General features: G+C 39.0%; 1 protein-coding gene across 1 annotated transcript; it reads left to right on the forward strand.

Annotated features, from left to right (window-relative positions):
• Nucleotides 1–6,000: 6,000 nt before the first annotated feature.
• On the forward strand, nt 6,001–8,569 carry LOC118748078 (gustatory receptor for bitter taste 66a). Its single transcript, XM_036482378.1, has 6 exons — nt 6,001–6,345; nt 6,408–6,986; nt 7,303–7,592; nt 7,698–7,883; nt 8,093–8,182; nt 8,314–8,569. The coding sequence occupies exons 1-6, from the start codon at nt 6,102–6,104 to the stop codon at nt 8,494–8,496; spliced, it is 1,572 nt and encodes a 523-aa protein (XP_036338271.1). The 5' UTR covers nt 6,001–6,101; the 3' UTR covers nt 8,497–8,569.
• Nucleotides 8,570–15,925: the final 7,356 nt, after the last annotated feature.

A 15,925-nucleotide genomic window follows, 5' to 3' on the forward strand; every position in this document is an offset into this window, starting at 1 on the left:
TAAACAATCGAGCGAGCAGTCAATAATTTATCGTTTACTTTTCAATGTGCAAATATTCATACGAAATATATTTAAAAATTGAAATTTTTGCATAGGTATATATTTACATATATATATATATATATATACGCGTGCGTACATAGTTTTAGTTAACACTCGCACTTTTACTTCCGCACAAATCTACATACTTGCGTATTTAATATAAATGTGTATAAATGTAGGTATGTATTTGTTTATTGCCCATGCAATCAGCAAAAAGAAAGCAAACACTTAATTTCTCAATACGCATTGTTTGCATTTGAAATTGCCACTGAGTTTCTATGAATGGTTTTTGAGTTGAAATAAATTTTTTATAACAAATAGTTTTTGTGCATTTTTTTGTTTTTAAGAAATGTGTAACTTTTTGCCTAATAGTACAAATTGGCAATTGTTTTTTATCTCACAATTAGCTAATCGACGGCCTTGAAAACTGATAAGAAAAAATGGAAATAATAAAGATTAAAATTAGTGCTATTACTTCAGGTTTCAAAATTGCCTAAAAACGCGCTAATTACTCTTGAAATTCAACGGATTAATCGATATTCCCGCACGATCAATCTTAAGCGTACTAATTCATTGTCGACTTCTATAACAGTTGGAGAGTCACACTAAAGTGAGCCAACTAAAATGGCATTCCTGAGTAAACCATAAGGGGAAGTTCAACCCACCGAGCGGCAATCAACATTGAAAACCAAAAAAAAAAAGAAAAATAAACAAATAAATTCGTTACATAAGTACTTAAATTAAATTGCATCACAGTTTTGTAGTCATCAGTGTCAGCATTAAGTAAATGTCAAATCATGCTAATGCACGAAATCAAACATACATACATACCTCACAATTTAGGCAGGCCATGTCGTTGCAATCAAACTAAAAATAAAAGTATCCCTCCGCCTTCCAGCCGTCACGGTCAACAGATACAGCCGCACTGAGTGTCACGTACTCTTCCAGCTGTAGCGACGTATTAGAGAATCCTGCAGCCACGCACTCTCACTCCATCCACTCTGTCAATAGACTAGCAGCAGCAGCAGCAGCACCGCGGCTACACAAACTACCGTCTCGTATCCCGTCTGTCCTCAGAGATATCCTGAAGCGGCTACTTGAATTTTACACACGAATAACTTGGAGTTGGAATTTGACGGCAGTAATGGAGACAGTCAGTCAGTCACTCATTTACTTTTGCAATTTCTGATGCTACGATTTTCTAGCTAATTTCTATATTTTTTTTAAGTTGCTGTGCGTTTTTCAAAACTCTTTCACTTTTTTAGTGGAATGGAAAACTCCCATGCATTTTGGTGTTTTATGTTGGTGTGTGTGTGTTCGTGTGTGTATGAGTATTCGAGTAGGTATGCTACACGCTTGCTTTCAGCGATCTATTCACTTTAGTACACAGCTCACTCTCTGCATTACCACACTGATCCAGTTAAGTTGTACTGCTCCACCTCGTTGGAGTTCTGTAAAGAAATAAGAAAAAATGTTAATTTATTTTAATAAAAATCTGGCACTGATTAATTATAGGCAAAAGGTTTACTTGAACGTTAATGGCAAGTATTCTTGAGATGCTAAGATGTTCCATAAAACTCGTTTATATGTATGTGCATATAAAGCAATTATTAATTAACCCAATGCAAATAGGCACCCACGCATACACCCAATATACGCAGAATATATTTTTAACACTTAAATAATAGCCAACATTTTCAAGGGTAGTCCACGAACTTCTCCTGGGCCACTCTCGCACTCTCCCACGCGACGACACTGTGACGTTGTTGCACTGCACGCAATCCATATTGAATCAAACTTATCCAACAGTGGTTGAAAAAAAAGTGAGTTGCAGCATTAATAATGTGGCACTCGTAGAAGTTCGTCGAATGCATTGAATTCGTCGATTGCATTGCATTGCATTGAAGTGAATTGAATTGAATTGCTGCATTGACAAAGCGGAAATTATAAACGCAACAACTTGCGGGGGCCTTCGAGGCTCGAGGCAGCAGCCACTCAACTGTTAATGAACAAAGTTTCAAGCACAGCAGCAAAGAGTTTTAATGTGATGAGTGATGAATATAAGTGGGATGCATATTTTATACATAGAGTGGGAGGGGGGGGGGGGGGGCCAATTGGAATACGCATATATACATATGTACAAACTGCTATGTGGATTGCAATATGTAAGTATTTACTACACCTTAATTACATGCTGATAGTAAGTAAATTCAGAAACGGAGAAAGTTTCTCCGAACTCAATTGAATGTCCATTTACAAATTAATTTTCATTTGCACATGTATGACGGCTCAAACAAGAGTTTCTCAAAAATTATTTCTGGAAAAAATAATCCCACACTTAATAGTCCTAAATGCCCAAGCAAGCCAAGCTCTTTATGTATGTATGTAGCATAACTTTCCTTTTCCTACGCTGATCAAGAAGTCTTGATTCTGTGCAATCTGCCAAGTCTGTTTATCAAACCCTACTACTAAATACTTGTATTCCAATCAGCTCAAGAAAGCGCCTATTAATTTCTATTTGAACCATTCCATGAGCACTGGCACTACATAATTTACCACCGAACGGGCCAACGCCTTGTCCGTTGCCAGCACGATTCCTTTATCTGCTTTCCAGGTGCTGCTTGTCTAGCATAATCTCATCGGTTTTCCTTTTTTCCTAATTTTTAATTGAGATTTCAATTCAGTATTGTTATAATTCGGTTCTTAACCCTATTTTTTAACCTTACGATAATATCCCACTATTCACCCGAAATCGTCAAACCAAAATTAAAACTACTTTGATAAAATTTCATTGAAAATTCTAGCTAAATTTTTACATAATTAATGCATATTGTGTTGGTTGTAGTGCTTCCCGATTTTCCACTCAAGACAACAATTATCGCATTATAGCGCCACTTTGTTGTACTAATCATGGCCACATTTCTATGCAGTTTTATCAAACCATTTTGACCTGATGCATTATGCACTGTTTCATCGCTGCCATTCAACCAGCAGCTTCGACATTTTCTGTTGCATGGAAGTCCTATTCTACAAGTCTGTTTTTCTAAAGGCCAATGAGCAGTGATTCCACCTCTGCCCATGGTCTACTACGTGTTATCTTACAAGTCCGCATCTTTTACCACATCTTTCCTTGCTTGTTTCAGATAGTTAAAGTGGATTTCTGTTTGTATTTGTCTGGAAGCGTATCCCAGTACCACCGCTACGAATTGATGTAATCAAGTTCTCGCCTTGTCCGATTCCTCTTCTCTCTCGTTTGCCGCTATGTTCCTAGCGGCGGAAACCCAGAAAAGAGACATGGGCATTGCATGAGTCTCCATGCGCAACGTCGTCATTCATTCTTTGTCTAGCTTAGACTTGGTTTCAGTAAATAGCTATCTGAGTAAATCGCTGCTCTACTCTTCCAAGTATCGCTAATAGTTTGCGTCGGCCTAACATATATCCAGAACTACAGCTTGCAATATACTGATATTGTTTTCCAGTTATCGGGACCGATTAACACCAAGCTCTAGGGAAAATCCTTCTGTCCAAACACTATAGTCTATCTCGTAGTCATCAGTGTAGATACAAATGACTTCCTTGTCAGTAGCACAATTACATCCAAGCCACAATCTAGACTTGGTACCATGTAGCCCATTTGGCTTCTTTGCTATCGGACTATTGGTAAGAAATAAACTATGCTCAAAGATATTCATTTTATACAGCCCTGCCCGACTTTCTGAGTAAATCGAGAGTTCCGTTAGGTACAGGTAAAAGGAATCATATTAAGAACAACATACAATGCTTCTGAAGGGCAAGTTTTCAGGACGCCGGTTATGCCGGAACATACCGCACTTTTTAGTCAACTGGCATTAAGTTTCTCAAAAGTCGGAAATATTAAAGGTCAAAACAATAACTTTAGTTGCTGGTTGAGTTTAGTGATTAGGGCATTTCTAAATTGTGGTATTTCGTTCCATTTGCCCTGATCTAAATTTCAATATTTAGTACACCAGTTGGGTACTTCAAATCCAATATTCAAAGTTACGATTAATACAGCAGCCGAAAAATAGCGGAGCTTGCCGGGGTCAGAATTAGGGTCTTCTCATGGATAATTCGATTAGTGGATGGGCGCTCTATAAATCGTTATGGCATAAGCTTCACTGAGTTTGCAGATCGTTACATACTGGCTGTAAAGAACGACCAGCGAACTTTTTTACTCAGATACCGAGGGAGAGCTTTTTGACTAACGAGAAAAACTTTTGATTGGTGTCACCGTATAAGAGAGCACAGATTTTCAACCAACAACATGGTGTATAACCAGTGTTGCCGTTTTGATACATATGTATCCAATTGGATAGATTTTCGCCTTAAATTTTGAGGGATACTTCGTTTTTTCCTCAGTTTAAATTTGGATACCTTTTCCCATAAGTATTCGTTAGTTGAATAAAATTATTTTTAATTATGTTCGAGCTATTATAACATTTTTAACAGTTGGCTGCTCAGCCTCCAAGTAAAAAATTTTCCTTTATTCTTGTCACTATGAAAAATTAGTTTTTTTAGCCACATAAACGTACATTTAATAACATCAAGTAGGTTGCAAATTTTAAAAAGTTTTCCGACCTGTAGTAGTTAACTGTAAAGCGAAAAAATCAACTTTTACACCTCGAGCAACCCTTCTCTTAGCAATCAAAGGAAATTGACAACCATGCCGATGACTAATTTTCAACAACAACTTGACTGTATTAAAAATAACTTATAACTTCTAAATTTTCAGTTATATGTCGTTAAACGAGAATTCAAACAAGCCGGAAATAAGAAATTTTTCTTGAAGGCGGAATTTACAGACAAATACAAGTTTTTGAGAAAATCTTTAATTTCATAGATAGCTCCCAATCCACCAGTTTGATTAAAAAAACATTGTAACCATAATAGCAGGAAATAACAATTTACTGAACAAAATATAACCGGTCAAAATTAGTTCAAATTAGTATTATTTTGATAGACTTGGAAACATTTTTTTGATGTATTATTTGTGGGAACCTAATCCTAGTGATAAACATCGAACATGCGGAAAATTTGGCCCGTAGTTGTAGTCAGTACTTTGCCATCCTTAGACACGGGTTTGGGAAGCAAAGGCCCGTTGTTATAGTCAAAATGAAGTTGACAATAAAGTTAGTTGCAGTTTTTTGACAGGTATCCCCCATTGAAAAGTATGTCAAAAAGCTGCAATTAATTTTAGATTCGACTTAATTTTGACTATAACTACGGGTCTCTGTTTCCCAAATCCGTGACTAAGAATGGGAAAATACTGACTATATGTTAATAAGTTGCTTAAGGAGCCGAGTTTCTCTTCGATAGAGGTACTATGTAAAAATGTCCGCTCTTTTCGGTGGATACATTTGGATACAGTTTCCGATTTTTTTATGGATACTTTAAAGGCTAAGGCAGTGGCAACACTGTGTATAACTGTAAAATCCACAACGTCTATCTGATACTGTCAAGGGAGTATTTTAGGCTAACAAATAGGTATTAAAATTTAGGTCACAACCTAACACCAACTGCTTGTTATGATCAAATTCTCTTCCGTATGTTGTCACCCCATTTAATTTCATTTCATTCCATTACTGTTATCGCGCATTTTTCAATTTGTTAATGAATATTACGACCATTTATACTGGCAGCATTGTTTAAAAAAAACTGCTTCCTCCACAATTCACCACTTTATACATTTCCATAGCCATTCGTCATTATTTCCGTTGATAATCGCAATTATTTATAGATCCATAGTACCTGTCGGTGCTATTTCCCCCAACATTTAAGCCGCTCCACTGGCTAGCCGAGTGGCTGTTTGCACGCGTGACTATCCGCTACCCGCTATCCTTAATCTCCCATGCGCATATTAAATGCATTTAATAATGTTAAGTGCCTCCTCCCATGCGGCAACTATCGGGATACGCCGTCCGCTGTTACTGTGCACCCCACGTCCTGGTTTCACAGGGACCACAGTTTAGTGTCGCTAGTCTGGCCGTGCAGAAGTGCTGCTCAGCATTAGCAAAAATAAAAAAATATCTGCCTAGCGGAAAATGAAGAAAATGGCGCAACAGACGGTGCAACCGATACTGGTGCATTTTGGCAATTTATTTTTGTTGTGCAAAATACTTGGCCTCTATCCGCACGACCTGCAGGCATTCCGACGCACGCACACACTGCAAAGTAGTAAAATTGGCACTTTTCTTGTGGCGGTCACCATGATTGTGGTTGTCGTCTTCTACAATCTGCTAATATATTCCTTTTCTGAGGAGGATCGCGACTTGAAAGCAACGCAGAGTGAGTAACTGAAGTGCATCAAATTTAGCTTGTTTTATAAAGGATTCACATATCCGCTTTAGGTACATTGACTTTCGTTATTGGCATCTTTCTCACCTACATCGGTCTCGGCATGATGCTCACCGATCAGTGCTCAGCGCTACGCAATCAATCGAAAATTGGCGAACTGTACGAACGCATTCGCGCTGTCGATGAGAACTTGCTCAGGGAGAATATCTTTGTGGATATCTCAGCGACATCTAAGCGCATTTTCATAATGATCGCGCTCACTGTCGTCTGTGAATTGACCATTTTACTCTCCACCTACATCATGCTGGTTGATCACAGTGAATGGATATCGCTACTATGGATATTCTCTTGCTTTCCCACTTTTTACAATTCGTTGGATAAAATTTGGTTCGCAATGACTTTGAGCGCTTTGCGCCAACGTTTTTGTATGATCAACTCTGCTCTGGAAGAGATGGTGGAGTCACACGAGAGACTTCAGCGTTGGATGGAAAATGGTGCGGATGGTTCGGCTTTTAAAAAGCCTTCTTTTACGAATGTACCTTTCGATCCATCACTGGAATACTTGTATAAGGAGCTAACCCATATGGAACCGGTGAAGGCGTTTAGCTACGGAAAGAATAGAATATCACCAAGTAAGTGGGTTAGGTTTGTGATCTTTGCATGAGAATACGCCTAAGTTTGGACTCCACTGGTGTATATGTAAGTAAATTAAGCTCCAGCCTAAAACTTTTCACCGAAACTTGCGTTGGAGCTTAACCTCATATTTTTTGCTTAAGGCCCAGTATTTCCTATGGGCGCAAAATAATTTCCAGGCAGAAAACACTTTACAAATCCTTAAAGATTTTATATACATAATTGTATTCAGTAAAATAAAGCTGAAAATTTCTTGTAAAATCACATACTTAGTTACTAAAACATGAGTTCACTTCTTCTCTTCCCCCCTCTCAGTCGCTCACTCCTTAAACTCATTCGGCGAGGGCTTCGAAACACCCAAAAAGCAACCAAAGCCAAGCAGCCAACCGCCGCCATTCAATATGGTCTACGAAAGCGAATTGAACGGCGACATTCAAAAGGTGGAGGAGAAATTGAACAATCTGTGTCAGCTGCACGACGAGATTTGCGAAATTGGCAAAGTACTGAACGAGCTCTGGAGCTATCCGATATTGGTGCTAATGGCCTACGGATTTCTCATCTTCACGGCACAATTGTATTTCCTCTATTGCGCCACGCAGAATCAGGTAAATAACTGGCTGACGCCCATTGCCGCCCACCACTGACTCAACTATTTTCTACATTTTATTTATTTCCATACAAACGCATACATACATACACACAAACACCAGGTCATTCCATCACTATTTCGCTCGGCTAAGAATGCCATCATTACGACAATTTACTTGAGTTACACCGCCGGAAAGTGCATCTATTTGATTTACCTCAGCTGGAAGACGTCACTCGAATCGAAACGTACTGGCATTTGTCTGCACAAGTGCGGCGTTGTGGCCGATAATAATTTGCTCTATGAAATCGTAAGTGCCCACTTTTTATGGAGTGGTTGGCCACTTTACTGTGCCGCTCCCTCACCTAACCACCACATCCTCCCCTCCCCCCCCTCATTATTTATATGCATTTGCTGAATACTGAATTGCTGCTGTTTTGTATGTATTTTTTCTTCTTCTTCTTCTTCTATTTTGTGTTTGCATTCACCTTTTCGGTTGCATCCGCTTATGCAAAATAGGTCAACCACTTATCGCTCAAATTACTGAATCACTCAGTGGACTTCTCGGCTTGCGGTTTCTTCACGCTGGACATGGAGACGCTCTATGGTGTAAGTGTGGAAGGAAGCTCAGCAAAATTCTCTGTGTACAATTATTAAGCTCAATATGCATTGATCTCGTTGTTGTTTTGTTTGTGCGTGTGCGTGCGTGTGCGTACTTGCGTGCTTGTGTGTATTTGCAGGTGAGTGGCGGCATTACCAGTTACCTCATCATTCTCATACAATTCAATTTGGCGGCGCAACAAGCCAAGGACGCCATACACAACTACGATGATGAAAGCGATAGCCTGGTGCCGACCACCGCCGAAGGAAATACAACAACATTTTTGGATTTTTTTACGACCACTTTTATGCCCACCGCTTAAACGTGCAAATATGTACATGCATACATATGTATGTATTAGTGTAGGGCGTGGCAAACGGCACTCATTGCCTTGGAAAGTTTTTGAGTTATTTATTGAAAGTGAATTGATATTAATATTGTTCATTTATATAAAATTAAGAACGATATTTTTTAAAATAATTATTTGATTAAAGTTTATACGAGTATTAATTGCATTAAAAAAACAAAGAAGAAGAAACGATTGCACAATTAATGTTCACATAAATCTACTTTAGTGGTTGCTGATAAGCCACACTTTTTTTTTGGATTGCAAAGTATAATAAATATATAATTCTTCTATAAAATCTTCTTTAAATTTATATCTATATTCATGTGTTCTGTATTCGTATAGCTGTTATTTGATGAAGTAAATTTACTAAAGATATAAAAACTTTGTGTTAACCCTTGAAAATAAAGCAAATAAATATTTCGCACTCGCATTTTTGTTAAGCATTTGTTGGAACTTCTCCACAAATGTACAGTTTTTTCATGGCAGAAGTACACCACACTCGGAGGCTTGCCATTGGATGCTGCTGGAACTAGGGATCGAACCCGAGTCTTGCCAATTTCTAATACGTACTTCCAATCTTACTTGGTTTCTTCTGAAGACTCTCAGAAGCTCCCTAAAGCACAGCATGCTTACAATACGGAAGATCGGTAGACACCGCCTGACACAAAGTTGCCACAGGGATAGAGGTGTCCTAGAGTTTGCGTTATAGTGTGGAGCACAAAACCCTAGAGTGCGCTTATTTCAAATCTTATAGCCGTTGGTCATACTCAGATTTACTAGATCAATTCATGTTTTAGAGAAAAAAAAAAGTTTTCGTGATTCAAAAATCACGGCGGACAAAATTTTGTTCTCCAAATTTTGAAAATTGCTCGTATGCAGAGTCACTCGGATTGGCCTTACTCAGAACTACACCGACGGTACCACTCTAAACACTGTTGTATCGTCCGCCGCCGGATCTAACGACAATGCATATCACGTTCGAAATAGCTAGACGTGTTAATGTCATGTGCAGTTTTTGTCTAGGTCTTGCGGTCACAGCAGTTTACCGTCAACAATTTCTGGACGAACAGACTACGCGATTCCGGAGCTTTTGGAACGAATGTCGAATGCTGGCGGGAGGCCATTAAGATAAATGGCTCGGTGCATGTGCCTGAAGATGGGTACAAACTGGACAAGGGTTTGGGTGCTGCAGTTTACTGGGCGGAATTTGAACTAATTTAAATTTTATAATCAGCCGCAGTATTGTTGTATTTTCTGGACAGATGCCTTAACCATAACATGGGCAGCGAAGTTATTGCGTCCTAACCGGATTCGTGAAAGGGTGAATCTCTATACTGACAGCCAGTAGATTTAGGCCGCCATGGCTGAATTATGTACTGATAGGAAGGTACGCATATTTTGGGTTCCGGACACATTGACGTTATTGGCAACGAGGTGGTATACGGACTCGCCAAGGAAGACAGTCTTTCGGCAGATTCACCAAACAAAAGTTGATTCCTGTTTGCCCAGAAAACTGCTAAGTTGTTCGATATTACTCTTAATACTAGGGATTAGCTAAGTTATGTGATAACTATGTGGACCTTAATTATATTTGCGAAGAAGCGCAGCTGAGCAAAACATGAACTTTCCCCATTGGTTAGAGTATTTATCAGCAGTCCTCAACAAAATACATATTAGTAAACTTACCACTTGCATTTGTACTATTTTTAGCCACACGCGTTACACTGTGGGTAGTGTTTGGCGGGTCTAACATATCCTAGCTCCAAACTCTTGAAGGATATTTCCCTTAAAAGAGATGAAACTTGCTGTCTACCACAGCTAGTATGGGACTTAAAAACTCGTTTGACCAAGAACGATTCTGAGATTTTATTTCTAATTTCTGTTCAACGGTATTTTACACAATCAAATGAGGTCTGTGGGGAATTCGATCGCTTCCTATTCATATCATTGGTATTGCAAGTCCCAAGCCTTCTTAGAGCTGGACATTCGCAAATTATGTGTTTCACTGTTTCCTCATAATAACATCACTCCCAAACTTGATGTTTTCCACTAAACATTTCTGGGACGCTTGCGCCGCCAGCGAGACTTATGTACACTGTTGGGAGTCATACTAGAAGTCTTGAGTTTTCTCTTTCTTCAAGCTTCTATTAAGGCAAACCAACCAGAAAATATATATGTATGTACATACATATATAAACGAAATAAAATTTTTAATTTCATGCAAATCATCTGCTGATGAATCGTTTGGTAACTTTTCATGATTATTTTAATTGCACGAGTACCTACCATTGATATGCAGCTCATGCCGAAAAGTAAATACAAAACTAAAGGATCCAATAATTAACAGACAATTTGCACATTTAATACATGTATTCGTTCTTGCACATACATACATATGTGCATACATACATATACGTTAATAAAATTGCACTGCTGTATTAAATTTGACCATCTTCGGTTGGCCACAGGATGCTACAAAGGCAACCTCAGCATAGCAGTAATGCCGCCACTGCTTACTGTCAGTACCGCAGCAGCATAGCCGTGCTAACCAACGTTGGCATTGCCACATATCAACATTTAAAATCATCTCATTATTTTGCATACATTTGCACTTTTACTACTTGTCCATCACAATTGTGTATTCATTAAAATGACCTCAAACACTTGAAGCATAATTACATTTTCGCTTCGTCTCTCTGCGCGCGGCGCTCTCTACAGCCTTTTACCAACAATTCCATGCAATTCAGCCTCATTCATGGGTGAGTGTGTGTGTGTGTGTGTGTGTTAGCCACCATCTCAACCATTTCAGTAACATGAAACTGTAAATTGAACAAAGTGAGTAATTATTCAGGCATTTGCGGTCGCCGCTTCACTTGTCCACCCTCAGCCAGCGCCCCCCTTTCACCATCCCTTGCATTGCCCCCCACTGCTGTTCACCCCTATTCATTACCAACGTCCCATAGCTCGTTGAAACACTTTTTCCTTCCGCTTGTTGCCATTGCCATTGCCGCATGCATCTATTAATGCAATTTACAGTTTTTGTCAACCCGAAATGTTTCGCTGCCCAACAAGCCGGTCTCCTATAAAAAAAAAAACAAATGAGTTCTCCGACTTGTTGGGTTGACTGCTGGCAACTGCTGGCTCGTCACTTTTTCATCGCCATCATCACAGCTTCATGCATAAATGTTTCGAATTAAAAGTTATTCCACGAAATGGCTCCAACACATTTGCGCTGGCGCGGGCATGAAGGTTCGCAGCGCATTGGCGCCGAAAGGGGTGTGCTTCGCTGAAATCGCTCACAAGCGAGTCATTTGCGTGTCCTTGTTCCTTCCCACACATTTCTATTTGGGCCATTTTGCAGCGCTTTGTCGGCAAGTTGCTATAAAAAAAGAAAACAAAACGCAAAAAACGCTGCATAGTTCGCAGTTAACGTCGGTGGTTTTTTGTTCCCTTCTGACGGCAGCGCGGCAGCGAAAGTTTAGTTTAGCAGGAAGCTTCGATGAAACAACAGCATTGCTGTGCGCGCCAAAATGTAAATGACACAGTTCTTCTTCCTCTTTCATCTCGTTGCCTTTCCAAGCCGTTTGTTCGTTTGTAAGGCAGCAAGTTAGTCATTAGCGCGGCGATGAGCAAGCGGGATGAGTATCGGTGAGGAGTCATAAAAAAGCGTGGTCGAAAGAGACCGGCAATGCCAGTATGGAGCAAGTATGGTATGCCATGAATTCTATATGCACTCGTTGATTAACATGAATGTCAAGTGTTCAGTAATGTCAGCGTTCATTTACGCCGCTCCCTGCTAATGAGACATCGAGAAGAACGCGCTTTTTGGCTAACACGTCAGCTCGTTCATTACCTTCAACAACTTTATATCCTGCGCCCACGTATAAGTGGACCTCCCTGGTAGCTACTTATAATCTACAATTAGAACCATAATTGCTGCCTTATTCTCAAACAAAACAAATATTATTTTATTTGTTTCAAGGTATTCTTTACCGTTGTACCTATCGCTACAATTTAGGCTTGATAAATACTTCCTTTAGCCTAAAAGACCTGAAAGAAATCCAGATCGGTTACTGAAACTAACACCCCGTTGTCCATAAAAGAATTGTCAGTGCCAATATTCATCGCATAATCTACCATCTACACCACAGCCTATTTTTAAATAAAAAATTTTTTAAGTAAACCCTGCAGTTTAAAAAATAGCTTTAAAAGCATACTCTCAATTTGATCAGCACAAATAGGCCGATTGGTGCTTACCTATACCAGATGGGGGAAAAATGTTGAGTGAATTTGATGCAAGACCTAATACAAAACCCTACTGCTGACACATCATCGAGCTAATTAAGTTGTGGACAGCCACACATAGGCGTTAATTGTCTTCCAAGATCTTCCTTGTTCCCATCTCTCGGCATTTCTTGCCTAAACTGCGTATGTGAGGCTGCATAAATTATTTTCTAGAGAGTAAAAACACTCCAATTTCAAAATGGTTCTCTTTTTTATAGAGCAATAGCATTTCTGGCTAGTATATTTCAGGACGAATGGATAAGGATTGAGCCAAGCGCTTGTCTGAGCAAATCCAATTTTCGGCAAAAAATATCAGATACGCGGTTTTGCAGAACGACGATAAGCGGTTTTGTACTTTAAACGACGATATATAACATTGTTGTCGATGTACATAACTGTATAAAAACTCCACAAAGAGTTTTTGGAGAATCGGCTGAAGTGGGCAGTCCTTGGCCAGACATACCAGATCTGGGCCACTCCGGTTACGAAGACCGGACTGTTGCGAGAACATGTCTAATGGGTCATCTTCATTTGTGCTCACATGGCTGGCCTGAATTATACGGCTAAGATTATTGGTTAACCGTCCCCATGTGGTGTACATGTCGTATGAGTGATATTTTACTTCAGTGATGAAGGCAAAACCCATGGGGAGCCGAAAAGGCCTTGAGCTGATGAATTTAATCTCAGTTTGCATTGCAGGTGTACACATACGCACATAAACATAAACCCTTAATAGAGTAAAAGCTTTGCCAGTTTTTGCTTTCAGTTAATAATCTGATAAAAAGGTCATTTTCTCTGATATTTATTCGAGTAATTTCTTTGAAAATTTAATCAATATTTTTTTACCATGTAAAACAATATTTAAGAATTTTAAAACTCCACCACCTTTTCGAATATAGCTTTATAGAAAAAAATTCATCTGTAAGTTTGATCGAGAGTGCAGTTTAAATGTCAATATGTTGCAATTAATGCCAATGATCAATCAATACTGCAAAATATTATTAAATAAGCTCAATGCTTAGAGACATATCGCAAAATATTTCGGCGTCGCCAACTTGTACACTAAAATTAAATTTTGAGTGCGATTTGTACGTGAAAAAAAAATCTTTGCTTTAAGCAAAAATCCTGCAGCAGTTATGCATAAATACACACATATGTATGTACATCTCAGCCAATTGAGTGTTAGTATAAAACTAAGTTTCTATAAAAACCTCAAAAAGTTGCAAATACTACATCCAGTTCAAGCGAAGCACCATTCAACAGACGATTAGAAGCAATCACATAATGGCCATAACAAAACGTGCTCCCAGAGTGCTTTGATCGGTTTCCAATGCACAAATTCGGATTTTTTAAGAACCATTGTGACAAGCCATTGGGGTGCAGTAATGCCTCAAACAGACCAAAAAAAAAAAAAACAAAAAAAAAGTGCACAAAAAGTGTGAAGAATAAGGGAAAAAACATACAATGTAAAAAATTCAAAACAAAAAAAGATAGCATCCCCAATGTCGTGTCTGCATAATGTCGGCAATCACAGACAAATAGAAGCAAAATCGACAGAAGATGTGGCAAGTAGAATTTGAAAGAGAAGAATTGAGAATTACAATTTGCAAAAAAGCAGACGCAAATGAAGTAGGAATAAGGAATGGCAAATCTGGTTTATATTCACTGGCGCATAAAATTAGGTGAGCCATTGCATTCGTGCAGAACCTCAAAGGGGGGGACACGGCAGCAGCACTTAATTATTTTGTACATTTGTATGCACTCGTCAGATACGAGGTACGGCAGTGACTAAGGCATCTCACCAAACAGTTATTAATTGAGTGAGCCCTACGAAATCCTTTGAACTCATCCCCCGCTTTAAGCTTTGTAAGACTCTGCAATTTAATTTACTTTAGTATTGACTGCCAGGACAATAAGTGCTTCGTGACTGTCCCGCAAAGTCCTTTATGATTATGAGAACAGATTGGCCGTCAGAGATTATTTAACCGTATCAAATTGTCTCTGTGCTCAAATTCGCAAAACCTCCAAGATTTTGTATAGCTCAGCTTGAAAGATTGTAACATCTTTGCATAGAGAGTGGGATTTTTTGGTTTTCCAGATATCACTTGTGAGCAAAAGGACCTTACACCCCTCATAAAAGCTTTAACAGGTGTCAACATGGTCAACGGTCTGAGTTTTCTGCATTGCCTATAGTCTTTTTCCGCCAACTAATTCGTCATCCTGAGCTGTTTTTTGTCATGGAAGTATTTGCTAGGCTTTGGTTGTATTCATGGCTATATGAGGCACCTAAATGTCTTCTAGTTTAGGTTAGTCTTAGATATTTGAAGCCATCCTTTAAAGCAATCGCAGTGCCAATGAAAAGAACTATAATGGCCCTGTCTGGGTTTATGGAGAGCCTGCAAAAGTTTCAGGTTATGCAGAAAACAATCTGCCACAAGGCTTTAATGGCTTTTCATAATTGCCTTTGTATGTATTATCAAGCGTTGATAGGCTGCCTAAGGTCATCAACTAAGTACTATATATAGACCACAGTAGGGACCTTTCGCTGCGGTTATGATAAGCTCTTTACGGTTCAGTTCTGCTTTGATCCGCCTATTGCCTCAGAATAGGAGTGCTGGAGAAATGCTATGTGACCAAAGCGATTTGTAGGGTTTGCAGGATACGACTGCTGCAGGATACGAGTACCTTTTCTACTCTCATTGCCAGCCATCAGGTAATTGATAATGACACAACTCAGATTCAACTAGAAGGGTCTCTGACCAGTTGAGTAATACAATCGACGTTATTTAGTGGGAGCCTTAATGTCTTCACGGTTTGTTGTGCAGCGAGATAGCTAATTGCGAGATATCAGCCATACGACTGGGGCCATTCGTATACTCGTATATAACTTCGGATATTCGTACATATGAATAAGATCCGATTAGTTTATTTATTCGGATATTCTAAACAATATTTTAACGGATGCATAAAATTGTTCTCAAAATCACTGAAGCTATCGAGTTGTAAAACAAATAGTATGTAGAACCCTTCCTTAGCACACAAACAATTATTATTTTAAAATTCGAATATCCGGTTATCCAGGGATCTATACATTATTCAGAGGTCCGGATATCTTGTT

The sequence above is a fragment of the Rhagoletis pomonella genome, unplaced genomic scaffold, assembly GCF_013731165.1.
Source record: "Rhagoletis pomonella isolate Grant_MI unplaced genomic scaffold, Rhpom_1.0 Rhpom_scaffold_00012, whole genome shotgun sequence".
Taxonomy (NCBI): Eukaryota; Metazoa; Arthropoda; class Insecta; order Diptera; family Tephritidae; genus Rhagoletis; species Rhagoletis pomonella.

Coding starts and splice junctions, on each gene's coding strand:
- LOC118748078 (XM_036482378.1), top strand. CDS start 6,102: ATGAAGAAAATGGCGCAACAGACGGTGCAACCGATACTGGTGCATTTT. Junction 6,346..6,407: donor CGACTTGAAAGCAACGCAGA/GTGAGTAACTGA, acceptor TATCCGCTTTAG/GTACATTGACTTTCGTTATT. Junction 7,593..7,697: donor ATTGCGCCACGCAGAATCAG/GTAAATAACTGG, acceptor CACAAACACCAG/GTCATTCCATCACTATTTCG.